The sequence below is a fragment of the Pundamilia nyererei genome, unplaced genomic scaffold (assembly GCF_000239375.1).
Source record: "Pundamilia nyererei isolate P.nyererei 1_Seehausen unplaced genomic scaffold, PunNye1.0 scaffold00357, whole genome shotgun sequence".
Lineage (NCBI taxonomy): Eukaryota > Metazoa > Chordata > Actinopteri > Cichliformes > Cichlidae > Pundamilia > Pundamilia nyererei.
Genome location: NW_005187758.1, coordinates 228894 through 245765, shown reverse-complemented (window position 1 = coordinate 245765; position 16872 = coordinate 228894). Strand labels below are relative to the sequence as shown.

General features: G+C 42.3%; 1 protein-coding gene across 1 annotated transcript in view; it reads left to right on the top strand.

Moving 5' to 3' along the window:
- The window catches only part of LOC102206834 (sodium channel protein type 5 subunit alpha-like), a 261018-nt gene that overhangs the window by 134993 nt on the left and 109153 nt on the right, over positions 1 to 16872 (top strand). The window contains exons 10-14 of the mRNA XM_013915747.1: positions 8838 to 8979; positions 9567 to 9764; positions 10678 to 10860; positions 10938 to 11195; positions 11552 to 11677. Of these exons, the coding sequence (XP_013771201.1) occupies positions 8838 to 8979; positions 9567 to 9764; positions 10678 to 10860; positions 10938 to 11195; positions 11552 to 11677 (907 nt within the window). The remainder of the gene's footprint in view (positions 1 to 8837; positions 8980 to 9566; positions 9765 to 10677; positions 10861 to 10937; positions 11196 to 11551; positions 11678 to 16872) is intronic.

Sequence of the window (16872 nt, the reverse complement as noted above, 5' to 3'; positions counted from 1 at the left end):
GGGACGCTCAGGGAGTTTGTGTGTTCAGACACATGAAACATTAGAGGGAACATTGGTTAGAATCCTTATTATATCTGTAGCCCTCATTTACTCAATACCATTAAATAAATGGGCTTTGGGTTCTTTTCCTAGTGTACTCTCGTACGATATTTTTAAGTTAACTTCTCTTTTGTTTCTGGGATCAATGAAGCTTATTCCTTAACAGTAGCACTACACGCGAAAATTAACACTAGTGTCTATAGCGCAGTAAATCATGTCATACACCATGTAAAGTAGAGCATTGCAGCCCTCCTTTAATTTACCAAACAATGAAAACAAGAAAATAATAAAATGGCAGATTTCAGTATTCAGGCAAACCAAAAACACACACAGCAATTTACCCACTGTACACAGAATCTCCACACATACAGTGTAAACCACCAGTGATAAAACAATTATAGTCCCCAAACTAAACCTAAAGCCGGCAGAGATAAACCCTACGTTGCAGGCCTGTATTCATCCAGTATAAATCCAAAACGATCCCCCAACCGGAAGTTCTTCACTCAATGAGCAAAAGATAAATAAATAAACTCAGTACCTTGTGAGACGTGCAATTCCCACCAGCTTAATCCAGGTAACAAGTTGTCTTCAGCTCCGTCAGAAACACTCCGCTCTGAATGCAGCAGCACAAAGATGATGTGATGCTAACTAGCTCCATAGTTGATCTGGTTGGTGAGACTAAAGGAAATCCCTCCTCAAAACTAAGCTTGTACATTTGTTTGAGTCATCGCGTCTTATTATAGGTATTTTGATTTTGACAGTTTATTTCTTGGTGCTTTGAACATCTCTAGGCCGACGTTTCCTTTAGCCACACCTCTAAAACTTTCCTGTTCACACAAAAATGTCTATTAACAGCACTGACAGCCAGAGGACAGTAAGTGATTCTGGAAAGAATGAATTGTATTTTTTAAAAAACTTTTATTCCAGTAGAGTCTTTCTAATCTTTTAAGTGTATTTTATTAGATTTGGCTGGTGTAGTGGGTTCATACAAGGATTTTTTCCTTCTATACTTTTTCAGTGAATCCCCATCGGTTGCTTCCATTAATACACTAAGCTCACTGTCTGTACTGGCTGGTGTAGTGCATGACATCTGAGTAGTCAAGGCTGTGTCACGGCAAATTGTTCACTTACTGGAAATGACAATCGCATTTGTTTGTTAAATATAATCAATGGAAACAGCTGCCGGCTACGCAGCTGAAGGGAAAACGAGCGCACACTCAGTGGATGTGGAAATTACATGACCGGCGAGTGGGCTAAAGTTATATACTGCTCAGCAAATTCATCTGTAATAATATAGCTGATTGTAGCGGCTTCCTTTTCCTCCCCCTCCACTCCACAGTGGGGATGGCAACCATTGAGGGTTCAAAGTGTCCAATGTCCACACTCACCTTTCTGACTGTTATGACTATACAACCCTCCACCCCCACTCCACCCTCCCCACTAGACTAAAGTACCATTGCACGAGAGCACAGATAAGACTGTGGCTATGTAACAGTACATCTACTGTACTCAGATTTCATGCACTTCTTTTATACTTTTCTCTTTTTTATTGCTGATAATGCTGCCAATTTATTATTTGAGTTCAGTTGTTGCACTTTGTACTGAATACTATTTATTTTTAGTTTTAATGACTTAGTTTTAAAGCATGAGCTTGAAAATATTGGTTTGCAGACCAGTTTTCTAACTTACAAAATTCCTGTGCCTTGATTGAAAACTCCTGGAAACACCCCTGTTGGGTACTTGTAGTACATGTCATGCAGCCACAGTTCTCTGTGTAACTGTGTGTACTTAGAGTAACAAGTGTAAACACGCGATTGCAAACACATCATTTATGTGCCGGACACGTTAAAAGATCCCTGACTTGAAGGACTTATTGCCGAGTCAGGTCTCAAATGAGCTAACTTTAATTTTCTATCAAACGTGGCTGATCTGCACGCTGAGCTGTGAAGAATGAAGATGCTCGATTCTCTAACTGAACCTAAATTTGGCACACGAGTGTTTGAATCTTTGTGCTGCCACACCAGCAGACTGTCTTTTGCTTTTTAGTGTGTGTGTGTGTGTTTGTGTGTGTGTGTGATGTAAGTGTGTAAAGTGCCGGACAGAGGGGGGGCCTCCCTTTGGTGTGAGTTGGGGGGGTCTGAAGTGGCGTCCCTCCATTAACACAGACAGAGGTGTGTGTGAGAGATAACTGCCAGCTCTCACACTCTGACACCTCACACACACACACACACACACACACACACACACACACACACACACACACACACACACAGTCTATACACCACACAGGACCTCCTGTCTACATTTCCCAAACCTCTCACACACACTTTTTTATGTCCTTCAGCCCCTTGAACGCACAGACGCACACACACTAAGTCAGTCCATCACACACACTTCACAGCCACTCTCCCCACTCGCATGCCACCATGTTGACTCACTTGCCATGAGATGGATGGATGGAAGTGGAAGAATGACACACATCACATCGCTGAGTGTGTGTGTGTTAGACTGAGTGGCCTCGTTCACTGTTGGTGTCAGTCAAACTGGCATCATGATGACTGGTTTTGCATGACCAGTTAGTCGTGTTTTGTGTGTGTGTGTGTGTCAGCAGATCAGAATTTTGTCCTCAGCCACTGTAAGTTTCTGTTACTGTAACGTCATCGCCGTGAGCTCGTTTTCACTCAATCAGCATCGATCGCTGTTGTTTGTAGCAGCAGCTCCATATAGCTGTGTTATCGTGTTACATCACTGTGCTGCCAGTCTAAAATCAGCTGCCAGTTAGAGGTGTTAGCTATGTTAACAGTAAGGGTTGGCACCAGCGTTCAGACAAGCAGCTCAGCTCTGTGCTATCATGTCAGGTATACGTATGACACATGCCGCGGTGACTGCCACTGCTTTTTCCCTCATTGAAGACTCTTGATTACATGAACTTTTCTGTTACTATAAGCTGAAACGTGTCAGCGCTGGTTGGCTCTGTAGTGTGTTATTTAAATTTAAATGGATTGCTGCTGTTAGTACAGCATCCGTGTGTGTTCTCAGTCATGCAGGTCGTGGCAGTCTGGAAAAGAAGGCGACTGGATGTCTTTAACTTTTAGTCAAGCCACTTTGTTTTCAAGTACTTAGATCAGAGGATTGCAATCAGTTGGTCCCTCCGTCTGGTTCCTTACTCTGATGTCTGGATTATCAGCCTCGTTTGCATCTTTTTATTGCACCGACACAGATTTGTGTTGCAGTGATGTTGGTGTAGACAGTTACTCTTGTAGCTTTTTCTGTTAGATTATTGCTGTTTTTTTCTGTTGGGCTCTGTTCTCAGCATGAGAAGTCACTTCATTTACTCTGTAATGCATCTGTAATGGTGAAAATACGTTAACCAGATCCCAACAAATCAAAAGTGAGACAGAGAGATATTTGTGTGGAGCAATGTGGGACTCAACAAATCTTACTGTAATGTGTGGCCGGCTTTTAAAAACGACACACATTAGAATATACCGCTTTAGCTCTCGCATACAACAGCCTGCTTGCACTCATGCATTCCCTCTTTCTACAATAATACTTCTTAAAAGTCTCTTGCATAAGTGTTCGTCTAACTGATTTAAAAAAGAATCAATGAAACTCAGGGTGAGCCCAGGCTTGCATATACAAAGATCCACTTTCTTCTACTTGTCGAGTTCAGAGCTATGGTTAGGCTGGAGTTATCCCAGCTGTCGCAGGGCGGGAGGCGGGGTACACCCATTACATACGGAGAGACAACCATTCAGACTCGCATCCAAACATGCGACCAGTTTAGAATCACCACTTAACCTGCCGGACATGTTTGTGGGAGGAAGCCAGAGTACCAGAGAGAACTCACGTGGCGCGGTCGTCTGGTGGTTAGCGCAGTTGCATCATAGCAAGAAGGACCGTGGTTCAAGTCCACTTGACAGCTGAGGCCTTTATTTCGCAGTGTTCTTCACATGTGTCACATTTAGATCAAGGAACTGCTTCAACTTCTTCAAGAAACAGATCTAACAGAAAAATAAGTCCAGTCGCCTTTAGCATAAGTGCTGATCTGAGGGATTGTCTGGTAAATGCTGCTGTAACATTATCAGTGATCTGTTTTGATCTGATTTGTTTTGAAGCTGAAATCCACCCAAATAAATGACCTCATCACTTATTAGGACTCACATAAATGGTGTTGCTCACATTTTCTCCCTGGTTGAAGATGGCAAAGATGTTTACATGAAGATTTTTAAGTGTGAGAGTCTGAAAAACCGTGCTGTCACAGATCAGACAAGCATCCGTCATTCTGAGCTCCACTCCTGAGAGTCCATGTTCACAGAGCCACAGCCCTGCACATTTGAAGCACTTAAAGCAGCGGTCTCCAACCTTTTTTTGCGCCACGGACCGGTTTATGCCCGACAATATTTTCATGGACCGGCCTTTAAAGTGTCGCAGATAAATACAACAAAATAAAACTAGTACCTGTACTGAAAAAAAGAAGATTTATTCATAACACACGTGAAAAGACCCAGGAAAACCGAGTTAACGATCAAAACGATAACAAAATAAGGCTGAAAACCGATAAAAACCCTGAAAACTATACATTTCACACCTGAGCCTCAACTCTCGCAGCCCGGTACCAAACGACTCACGGACCGGTACCGGTCCGAGGCCCGGGGGTTGGGGACCGCTGACTTAAAGGACCGAGCTCGAGGAGTTTTTAGACCCCCGCAAAGCTGTGCTGGGTTTTTAGACAAATCATAACAGCTACGACTGATAATTAGCATAATTCCTGTTCAAAAATAGATTTTTTCAAGTCATTTGTGGTTTGTTTGTTTGTTTTTTTGTTGTTTTAATGCATGATCTATATTTTAAAGTGATTATGGATTATGTTTAGAAAGGTCTATGCCAGGGCTCTGGGAGGGAGCATCTATTAGTTGAACCTTGGAAAGTGTGTATTGTGTTAGTTTAATGACAGAAAATTAAATGTGAAATATCAGTGATTGTGGGATCAGCTGCTGAACTTTACAGGTTTGAATCTGTGCTGAGTTAAGATTTTTGCAATCAGGCGCCACCGGGCCCTCTGACCACCACCAGCAGGCAACGGGTGAAGCGTCTTGCCCAAGGGCACAATGACCGAGACTGTTGGAGCCGGGGCTCGAACCGGCAACCTTCCAATTACAAGGCAAACTCCCAACTCTTAAGCCGTGATCGCCCCTAACACAGAACCTGAAAGAAGAACCTAAGTAGCGTGTATGTGTTGGACTGTGAGGGCTTGACATGCAGATGATGATGATGATGTTCAAAGTTATAAAAGGCAAAGGAAAAAAAAGGCCAAATTTAGAATTAGGAGCTGTTAAGAAAAAGCTTTTGAAAATGGGCCCGCGTCGGTTGTGGAGACTGTAATAATTACTGACCAATTACAGCCTGGCGTGGGTCAATACAGCATGTCTTCACTGCAGTGTGATGACTCACGCTGGTTTGTGTAAATATTTAGGACTAAGGCGTCCTATCTGCTGCATTAAACTGTAATGCTTTATGAATTTCTCCATCATTTACCTGCTATAAACCACAATTTCTGCCTTTTTTGTTAACCTGTAACGGGCTCTTCCTGTAAACTCATGCAGCAAATCAACTTTAATAAATTCAGATGTTACTGGCAGTCATGTTGAAATGCATTAGTTGCCATTATCTACGTTGCGTAAGTGTTTTTTCGTTTGTTATGGATGATTTTTAAACTACAGTATTGTCTTTTTTGTGCAGAAGTAGAAGCGCTCCCAGCTGCATTATGTAAACCTTATGTAACTGGATCGTTTATTTACACGTGTCCTTAATGAATTACCATCACCAGCACTCACCAAATGTTGGGGAGTAAGGCGTTAACACATACAGGCGGGTTGGCCGGCGATGAGTCAGCGGCAGCCGCTACTCAAAAGCATCCCAGCTGTGGTGGCAGCGGCCCAGCGGGGGCGGCGCCAGCCAGGCCGGGTCACCGCAGTGGGCTTGTGACCGTGTGGTTGTCGGTTTGATTCCCCAGATAGCTTCTGCACAGCGGCAGTCTTTTCTGTGACTCAGCTTGAAGCTCCTCTGTGACTCAGAGCTTTGTTCAACCAGAGCTTTGCTGATGGCGTGGTGGTCGTGATTCTGCTAATGCCACGCTCGCCTGCATGCATCATAACTCCTCCACTTCTGTACCAGGTAACAAACCCACAGGTGTGACACGTCTTCAACTTCTGAACACGGTTTGGTTCTTCGGTTTAAAAGTGAACAATCTACATTTTTTGACATGAATGAATGAATTATTTAGGGCATTGTGACAGAATTTATGCTCCAGTTGTTGAACATTTGCACAAGACAGTCTGTTTCACTCTAATCTGTGGATCGTACCATCATATATCCTCCAAAAATCTGCTGACCTCCATCTGAGCCCAGAAAGGACCCAAAGATTTTGCCTTTTCTTGAGGACAAATTGTATGTCTAGAAAAAAAACCCCATTGGGCCCTGGCATTTGGGGTTTTGTGCATCTGGCATAAGAAACCTTCCAGATGAAGTATGCAGAGCACCTGCTCTGGTAACTCTTTGTTAACCAACTGAAAGTGGCCTCATTTTTTTATTTATGTATTTATTTATTCTGTTTTTGAATGTGGGCATACAAACAGCTGGTATGTGCAGACATGGAGGGATGGATGGCGTTAGGATTAAAAACTGGTATAAAATGTGACGTTTGCACTTTCAACACAGGTTGAAACGGAGACCCAGCGAGGCTGCATCTCACAGCTAGGTCGTCTTAAATCAATCACGTGACTCGGACGTGGTGATGTGTCCGTTGGCTCCAGAGAATTAAATCTTTTCTTTTAAATAACTGGGTCGTTTTAATGCTGTTTGTTGTGCACCGTGTTTTATCTGTTCGCCGATCATTTTATGCGTGTTTAGTGAAAACATTAATATGAATCAGCATACAACATTCTGACTGTGGATCTGAGCTGTGTATGGAAATACTTGTGTGTCTCTATTGTGATCTCAAGTGATCTGTCACTCTGCATCCGCATCAGTCTGTCAGCTTGTAGCTGCTGGCATTGTTTTGAATGAATTATTGTTTAGATGACTAATATACTGTATAGCATAAAATACAGAAGACTGTGAATGTTGTCCTTGAATTGAAGACAGCTGGTCTTGTTGGTGTTAGGTGCATAGTTACATTTCACGTCTCAGCTCATCCCTACAAATGTAAGTACACGCTGTGTCAATGCGACCTGCAGCTATTGCGATTGGCCTGTTCAATAGCGTTGATTCCTCCTGTGCATGTCCAGATACTTTTCTGCTCAGTCTTTGAATTTACGCTTCAGGATTTAAAAATAATAGTCATAGCATTATTATAAGGACTCAAACTATTGGACTAATGTCAATAAAATTAACACATAGAGCATCCGTACCAGCATTAATGCTGGCCACAGTGTTTGCTACTTATATAGGTTATGTCTCAGGCTCTACAGGAAGTCTAAATCAGGCCTTAATCCTGGAAAGTACTTGGCTGCAAACACAGACAGCTGGAAACCTGACAGAAGTCCGCTGCTTGGGTGCACGTGTAGTTGATGCATTATAATGTAAATTCTCAGTGGACAAGTCCGTGCAATCACAAAACACAGGCAGACCCTCTGTCTGATAATGTCATTTACGTTTCAGTGACGCAAGCGGACCCTAGTTTAGTGGGCCTTTAACCTTAGAGGTGGTCCTGAGAGGCATTGAGCCGACCCACCATCGTGTGACTCAGTCACATGGGTCAAGGTGTGAGTTGGGGTTGAATTGCCTAGGATCTGAAGACCGCCTTATATGTGGCTGATGGTTGTAACATCTCAAACGCTCGTGGTTGTCGGCTGTCTAATCGAACTTCTGGGCTCACCCGCTAATATTTCTGTGTGTGGTGTCTGCAGCTTTGCTCTCTGATTTATTGTTTTGATTGCAAACCTCTTCTGTCTGATTGCATAATAAAGGCCAAAAAAGTAACTTTGTTCAGTTCTGAGTCACAGCAGAGTCACTTTACCTAAAATCTGAATGAATACTTGTTTTTGAGTTTTGCATGATTAGTCCCCGGCGTGCCTCGTTTAATCATCAGCGATATGAAGGGATATGTTCAGGTTTCTGTACCTCTGACCTTTTCCCTCCTACTTAATAATTTGTAATCATCTGGTCTCAGTGTCTGTCCCACTGTAAGCTGCTGTGGGCAGCAGCAGCCTTCCCTCCACTGACCAGCACGCCACCCATGGGACTGCTGCGCATCAGCGGTTCAGATGTGACCGCGTGGGCGGCGATGAATGTGACGGGATATGAATGTGGAATATCAATTATGATGAATGCCTTCCCGGTGCTATCTGCCCCGTCTCTGCGGCGACACGTGTGGGCGGGTCCCAATCGCATGACCATAACAAGCCTTCGGTCGTAAACACCGATGAGGAAACAGAGCGTTTTTTTGGTTTCTTGTTTTTTGCACAGAATTAATAGAAAGACGGATGGAAAGATGGCAGAGAGACACACAGACGGTGTTTTTGAATCCTCTGAACTGTCTCAGCTTTCAAAATGTCCCTACACCTACTTTCTGCACAAACCAGTGGTGTTAGATTTCCCAAAATCACACATTTCAGAGAAACAGTAGTTACAGTTACATAACCGCCCACCCCCGATCACATCATGATTGGCAACTCCAAAGTCCTCAAAACGACATCCTGAACATCCACAAAAAATATTTATATGTAAAAATTTCTGCTGATAATAAGTGAAACAGCTTTTAAGAGTCACGTTATGTTTCTGTGTCTGTGCTGCAGAAAGTGTCCGGACGGGTTTGTCTGTCTGAAGGCAGGAAGAAACCCCAACTATGGCTACACCAGCTTTGACACCTTTGGGTGGGCCTTTCTGTCCCTGTTTCGTCTGATGACGCAAGACTACTGGGAAAACCTCTACCACCAGGTAAGCCTTATGACCAATCGATCAGTTAAAGTCAGAGAAAACCTGGATTGAAGTTTATAAAGTGTCTCTTCTTCCAGTGTCTAATCTAGACTGGGGCTAAGAGCCTACACAGACATCTAGACTGTGTCTAATTCAGCGTGTTCTCATCCTGACATTATGTCATTCTGACACAAGTTTGGCGTCAGACTCTCGACTCAGGGCTGAGGCTAAAGGCGGGGCTGGGGGTGGCACTGTCCCTTATCCAGAATTTGATTGGCCTTCTCACAATTGTGATGTCATGTCAGTGCAACCATGGGCAGAAACTGCAGGCAGGATAAAAATGCATAAAAAGAATTTTCTGTGAAACTTTGGTGTCCTCAGTGCATCACTGTAACTATGTTTAATAATACTACATGCAGTGGGCATGTGTTCACTTTCCACACAGTGAACAAAGGATCTGTGAGACACTGTTCTTTACTTTGACCACTCTGTGAAATGAAGCATATTTCTTGTTGTAGCCAGCTGGGTTTTATTAGCCGTGTTGCTTCACTTTTAATGTTGCACTTCAGTCAGCATCGATTTTATTCCCGCCACGTGTGCGTCTTCAGACGCTGCGTTCGGCCGGTAAGACCTACATGGTGTTTTTCGTGGTGGTGATTTTCCTGGGCTCCTTCTACCTGGTCAACCTCATCTTGGCCGTCGTCGCCATGGCGTACGAGGAGCAGAACCAGGCGACCATCGCCGAGGCCTGCCAGAAAGAGCGGGAGTTTCAGCAAGCTATGGAGATACTGAAGAAAGAGCAACAGGTAACTGATGATCTGATGTGCTCGATTTTCCAGCATGTGGTGCGGTGTAGGACTGTGGAGGTCAGAAACTGCCAAAATATCTAATAAATTAATTCAATTCAATTTTATTTATACAGCCCCAAATCACAACAACAGTCGCCTCAAGGCGCTTTACGTTGTAAGGTAGACCCAACAATAATACAGAGAAGAAGGTTACAATCATATGATGATTAACAAATAAATATTGAGAAAATAGTCAGCAAAGGTTTTGCCTTGTGGGGTTGTTTGTTTGTTTGTATTGTTTTCCTTTATTTTTTTTGTATAACACTTTTCAATTTCCAGGTTTTTTTTAATGGAAATTAAAATGTATATTACTCACTGGAAAAGTTGGCTGTTTTAATCATTTGCATGATTAATCATACATACAAAATGAAAATGTCAAAAATAATAACAATAATCATCATAATAAGGGAAAATGAATCTAATTTTAAAAATAATCGAGTCAAATTTTAAAAGCAAAAGAGTGTTTTTTTGTAAACTGAGACGATTCATAAACCAAATAGGAGATAAAATAATATCCTTAAAAAAAGGTAAATATTTACAAATAAACACACAAGTGAAAGCAAATATCAGTTTAAGTCATTGTTAATAAATCAGTGATTTTTTTAATATTGCTCTTTTAAGAGTCACATTAATGGATTATTTTTATTTTTGCAGTTTTGGTTCTCTGTACAGGAATTATAAGTAAAATAAATGATATAAATCCAACTCAGTTACTGCTGTGTTTCAGTGAAAATAATACAGCAACAAAGGTGAACTAATGAGTGTTTAAATAAGTGTTTTCATGGCTTCTGTTTCACCTTCTGTCCTTTATTCTCATTTATGAATGAAAATGTATTAATATATGAGTATTAATTATTAATTCTTTCATCAGGGTGCCACCCAAAAAGCTACCGACTCTGACTCGTTGATGTCACCAGACCTCTCTCCTTTCGGCCAACCAATGGACAGCTTTGAGGAGCGAAGGCGGAGCCAGGCGCTAATGGGCGTGGGGGACGTGGAGGCGAACCTATCTGAGGAGAAGCTTCTGCAGGTGGACTTGACTGATGGTGGAAAGGTCAGTGGAGAAAGATCTGATTTAATATTGTTTATGTTCGGTGCAAAACTTTACGTTACTCCCCCCTCCTCCTCCAGCCGCTCCACCCACTCCTCGCACGCTCCTTTTCCACAAGGACGCGGAGAAGCAGTCAGGTCTCCTCCATCTTCAACTTCCGACTGAGGAGCCGAGGGTCGGAGGGAGAGATGGCCGATGACGAGTACAGCGTACCGGGCGACGTGGTGGAGGGCGTCGGTAGTCGAACCTACAGCGGAGGAACCTTCAGCGGCATCCTGCCCCAACCGTGGCCCAAACGGAGGCCGAGCACCTACAGCACGGCCAGCCGGAGCTCCCAGGTGAGCGTAACAGCTCATGTGTGGCAATGAGAGCCTTTTAATGAAGCATTTTTATCTCTCAGATTATTGTAGTTCTTCCCAGAAAGTTGATTCTGTTCATCTGGGCAAAATGTTTTCGGAAACGTTGGGAGAAACGTTCCATCGTTCATCCAAGTGACTTCTTCAGGCTGTACCATACACCATATTAATCTAATCACATAATTAAATTCTAATTTCTTTTCTTCACAAATTGTAAATGTATCATTATAAACCGAGAGATTCTTCTGTTTTTTTCCACTTTATGGAGTTTTTTCTTTACAATATTTTGTCCCTCCTGGGGCACTGTAGTTATGCTTCTGTGATTTTTGTGTTTCCAGGTTTTTTATCCGACTCTAAACATCAACGGGAAGCTGTTTGTTGCCATGGACCAGAACGGGGTTTCCCCACCGCCACTGCAGGGGCAGCTGCCTGCTTGCACCATGGAGAAGGTCAAGGAGGAGAGTGTGAGTTCCGTGTGCTGACTGTGTGTGTGTTCGCTGCAGTGGAAACAATGGTGGAGCCTGCAGCCATCCAACACTCAGACATGTGAATTATGAATCAGCGCTTTGCATAACTCCACTCTGATATCATGGGTTAAAGACACACACACATACACACTCATATCAACCATCTCAGATAACAGTGCCATGGTATTCCCCCCATCTGCTCATACACGTGGGCGCACACACACACACACACACACACACACACACACACACACACACACACACACACACACACACACACACACACTGTTAGCACAAGACTATTTCCACACACACTCTGAACTTTGTGTGCAGTTACCGACATCATTGAAGAGCTAACTGATATAGATTCATTCAGACTGTGTGTTCACCTCACACAGTGATAAATATTTTACCAGGAGCCAATCAGGTGTCAGAAAGTCCAAATTTGGGCAAAACTGTTGGGGAGTGTGGACTAAGCTGAGGTTGATCTTGATAGGTTGTGACATTTGTCAAATGAAGCAAAAGTGCCTTCAAACCTTATACTGTATAACAAAATGTATGGATACACAGAGCTGTCACTAGGAGACACTTTTGAATCGTTAACTTTTGCAGTTTGACAGAAGCTATCTTTGGTTTTTGGTGCCAGAAGTCACCAACACGGTAAATGAACTGTATCACACAGATAGCAGCTAACTAGTGCTCGCTGGCATCCAAATAAAATAGAGCTCACACCACAAACGTTATCAAGAGACAGCTGAAAGTGGCCATAAAGGAGCCAGGAAAAGCTGCAGTTCCTCTAATGTCCACTTGAAGCTCCGTCCAAAAGTGAATCAGTTCCCAGTGACTCCCATATTAACATTCCCAACTTTATAGCAAAAATAAACATGTTTATAGCCTGGTACAACTGTGAGGGGGGAGCTGGGTTGCCTGTTTAAATTGCAGTGAGGTTCAAAGTTTGTATTATTTGGGATGTCTCTGACAGGTGGATGCCAACTAGCCGCTAGCTGTCTGCTAGGCTTAAATTCAACTAACTCAGTCTCTGAACTGGACCTCTGGACCATGTTTGAGGTGTTGGAGCCTTTGGAGGATTTTTAATGAGCACTGGCTCATGACTCAGCATGTGGTTAACAAGCTAAAGTCTACAAACGAAAGGTCGATGTCAAGCTAGCTATGTCCACATGTTTTTACCCCAGTAAACTGCCCAGTCTGTCAACACTGACGTCTATTGATGAGCCACAACATCGAATGTACAGTAGGCTCAACAATTATACTGAAGCCAGAATCACTAACTCAGCATTAGACAGTATTCGTATTTAACAGGACTACAAACATGCACACACGGGCTGTGCTGATGCCACGAGTAACTAATGTACAGTTTTCACTTGAAATCCTAAAATAGGCTCATTCTCGTTGCTTCCTGTGCTGCACATATTTTTTCACCAAGGCTGTTGACATCCGGCAGTCAGCTGTGCGCCTGGAAACATGCAGTACATAGATGTATCCCGGGTCATGTCCAGTCAAGATGATAATCAGATCACACTCGTTCTGCATGACTCACTGACCAAACACATGCAGAAAAGGTGAGAAAGTCTGCCTGTGCAGATGTGTTATCCAGAAACAGGTGTTTACGTGCTGCTTTGCACTTCTTTTTTTTTTTTTTGGCTAAATGGGGACAAATGACATAACATACCCAGCACGAAAACCTGCACAGTAAGAATATCAGCATATGAATCTGTAGAATCTGCAAACAGGCAACAAGATTCTTGGTACCAGAAGCTTTGTGGTTTCCTCTTGTAGTCCAAGTGCTGTTCACAAATCATATTTGGACAGGGTTCTGTCTGATACAATAGGATGGTGTATGCACTTTAGTTTTTGTCTGTGTAGGAACCCTGCACACCATCAGCCATCTGTAACCCCGTCTTGAGATCCCCTCCCAGGTGATTCAACCCCAACTTACACTGAGACCCATGTGACCTCAGTGCTGATGACATGGTTGATCAACAACTTGCAGCATTGCCTCCATGACAACCTGGTTAGAAGTTAAATAAGTGGTACTCTCCATCAGTTCTTAGAACTGAAAGGGTGAATGAGTGGTGGGACATCTTCAAGATCCTAAAAATGTAGTCCAGTTTCCTCCAACTGAAGTGTTTAAGAACTTCTGAAAAAAAAGTCAGAGTAAATAAGTAAGTAATATAAATTTATTTGTATAGCACTTTTCACAGATAAAAATCAGAAAGTGCTTTACAAAAAAGAAAAAGAAAAATGAAAAGAATGGAAATACAACAAATAACAATGTAAAACAGTAAAATACAACAAATTAATTAAAAGCTTGCCCATATAAAAATGTCTTCAGCTGCTTTTTAAAAGAATCAATGGAGTCTGTACAGCGTAAAACCAGTGGGAGAAAATTCCACAACCTCGGTGCCACTGCCTAAAAGGCCCGATCACCACGAGTTTTAAATCGAGTGCGTGGAGCCACCAACAATCTCTGATCTGATGACCTTAGAGCTGGGGAAGAACAATGTGGTTTCAGCAGGTCAGATATATACTGGGGGGGCTTGACCATGTAGGGCCCTAAAGGTTAAAACTAAAACTTTAAAAAGAAACCTAAAACTTACAGGCAACCAGTGAAGGGAGGCCAAAACGGGAGTGATATGGGATCTTCAGAGAAGCAGAGGTTGATTGTTGCACTGAGCACTCACAATGTCGTAAATGACCAAAGCTAGTAACAGGAAGCTTGGCTTTCTAGTTCTAACTGAAGTCTGTAAGCTTGCCTTGTGAGTTATGTGGTGTTGCTACAATGACCAGCAGACATAGCACACGAGGCACGCTCACTGTTAAACACTGAAGGGACTCGTATGTGAATCCTGCCTCTGCAGCACTGAGTGGAGAGCTGCTTCCACATAGATGTTTGTTTAGAAGCTGAATTTTGGTTACTTGCAATCTGTTGTCGTTAAAGGAAAAGTAAGGCAATTCAGATAATTATTTGTTTGTTAATGTTTATTTAACCATGTGTAACAATATGTGGACCTGGCATCACATTTTGGGTTATTTAGACCAAAATACTCAATTTTGCTCTACAAGGGCCTGATATCCACTTACGATAACATCATGCTGCTACTGTTCAATCAAAATTTTAAACGAATATCCTCATATGAGGCTCTTATTTTTCTTAAAAACAAAAATAAGGTAAAAAAAAATCTGGTAATTCTTCGTTCTTACATTCATTGGGCCCCAATCAGCCCAAATATCAAAGAGAAATTAAAAATGCATGTCGTGGAAGACTTCGGGTCTCAGGAGGTTAAACACAATGTGAAAATCTTGAGAGTAAAATCTCTTTTCAGGAGAGTGTCCTCGGCTAAGATGGCATGTTTTATAAAGGTAGAAACTGGATCTCCAGGACCAGCACAACCATGGGAAAAAACATGCGAATGTGACATAGAGAGGTTCTGACAGGGTTCAAGCCCCAAGCTTCTTGTTGTGACGCGTTAGTGGTAACCACTGATCCACCGTGCTGCCTGTCATAACCCTGAACATAAAGAAATGAATCTGTCTGGATAACTAGATCTTAATCACTAGAAATGTGAAATTACTGGCTTGAATGGTAAACTCATGGAGTCAAAAAATGGAGTTACAAATTAAATATAAACATTTTTTTGTTTCAGAGCTCTGATCTTTTGATGATTCCTTTAGTCAAAGTCCTGATTCTCCGAATATCAATACCATTCCTGGTTTTCACAGTTTCCCGTTGTTCTTGAAAAGCTTTTAGTTACTGTGAAATGACATCTCGAGTTTGTAAGGGTGAGAATGGTTTTTTCAGTGTCTTTGTCTTGCAGCACAGTGCCACTTGAAACAGCAGCTTTCAGACACTTCTGTCAATTTAACGTTACCTCGGTTCCATCTTCACTCTCACAGCAGAGCCTTATAAAACCTGTGGCAGCTGAAAGGCAGCGAGCTCCACGCCATTAGGGAATGCACTTATTTTAATACTTGTTTACAGTGGTGTCTTTTCCCCGTCAGGCAGTGGGTTTAGAGTATCATCAGGACAAACACAGCAGCTCCACGCCTGGAGGTGTTCAGTCACCTCCACCTGCTCATAACCCGCTTCCAGACCTTCACTGTTATACAACAAGGAGGAGGAAGAGGAGAAGAACAGGGCAAAGTAGTTAAATACACTCAGAGTTCGCTTTATTAGGTAGACCTGTAGGCTTGAATTCGGTGTAGGGTAAGTGTTCTGCCAGGAAGTTTAGTTTTATGATGCTGTGCAGCTTCATGATTAAACACACTGTTACTTTGTTTATTGTGTGTTATGTTTTAAATAAAGACACATACAAGAAGAGCAGTTATTTACAATATGTGATGACAATATTTCATAATTTTTTGTAAATGCGATAACTCAAGAATGAAGCAACCTAGCAGTTTCAAATTGAAACCATAGATACATCTGCCAAAAATCCTGGATGAATTCAAATCAAGTATTTGTTTGAGGTCAAGTATTCTTAAAATCTTTTAAGAATTCTTAAAATCTCTAGAAAGAAGTCACCCAGGATTCTGATAATCTAAAAATACTTTCTGAAAATAGAATTTGCTGAAGCTACTAAGGAAAGCAGCACTACTGATACTTTGTACAGTGGTGAATGTTTAAATGACAATAGTGGGGTGTTTCTGAATGCAGGTTTTTCTGAATGGAATTTTGACGTGTAGGTCCTCAGTCATCAAGTTCATGGGATTCTAAGGACCTTAAGTCAAAGGCAAATGGACTTACTTATCAAGTTCTCTCTTATCTAAAAGGGTTCAGGTCTAAACGTTGATCAGGAGTCCTGAATTTCTGCAATTCAGAACCAGCAACACTCCCAGATAACAAAGTGGTTCATCCCAAGACAAAAGCACCCACTCCCAAACTAAGCAACGTCATGCATGATGTGCAATGCAGTGAGGAGTGGTTGGGATATAGGATCACCCAAAGGACCACAGATACATGACACACCATAGTAGGGTCCACATCTACACCTAAAAGAGAGGAGACACTCTTGAGGAGACAGATGTTCACATTTTAAATTGAGATGATATGAGAGCAGAGTAACTGTACTGCAACCACGTGAGCTAGCGCAATAATTTTTTTGCATATGAAACCGGAGGAGTTGTACTTACATCTTATGCCATCAGCTTGTCCTCGGTCACGGTTTCCTTCC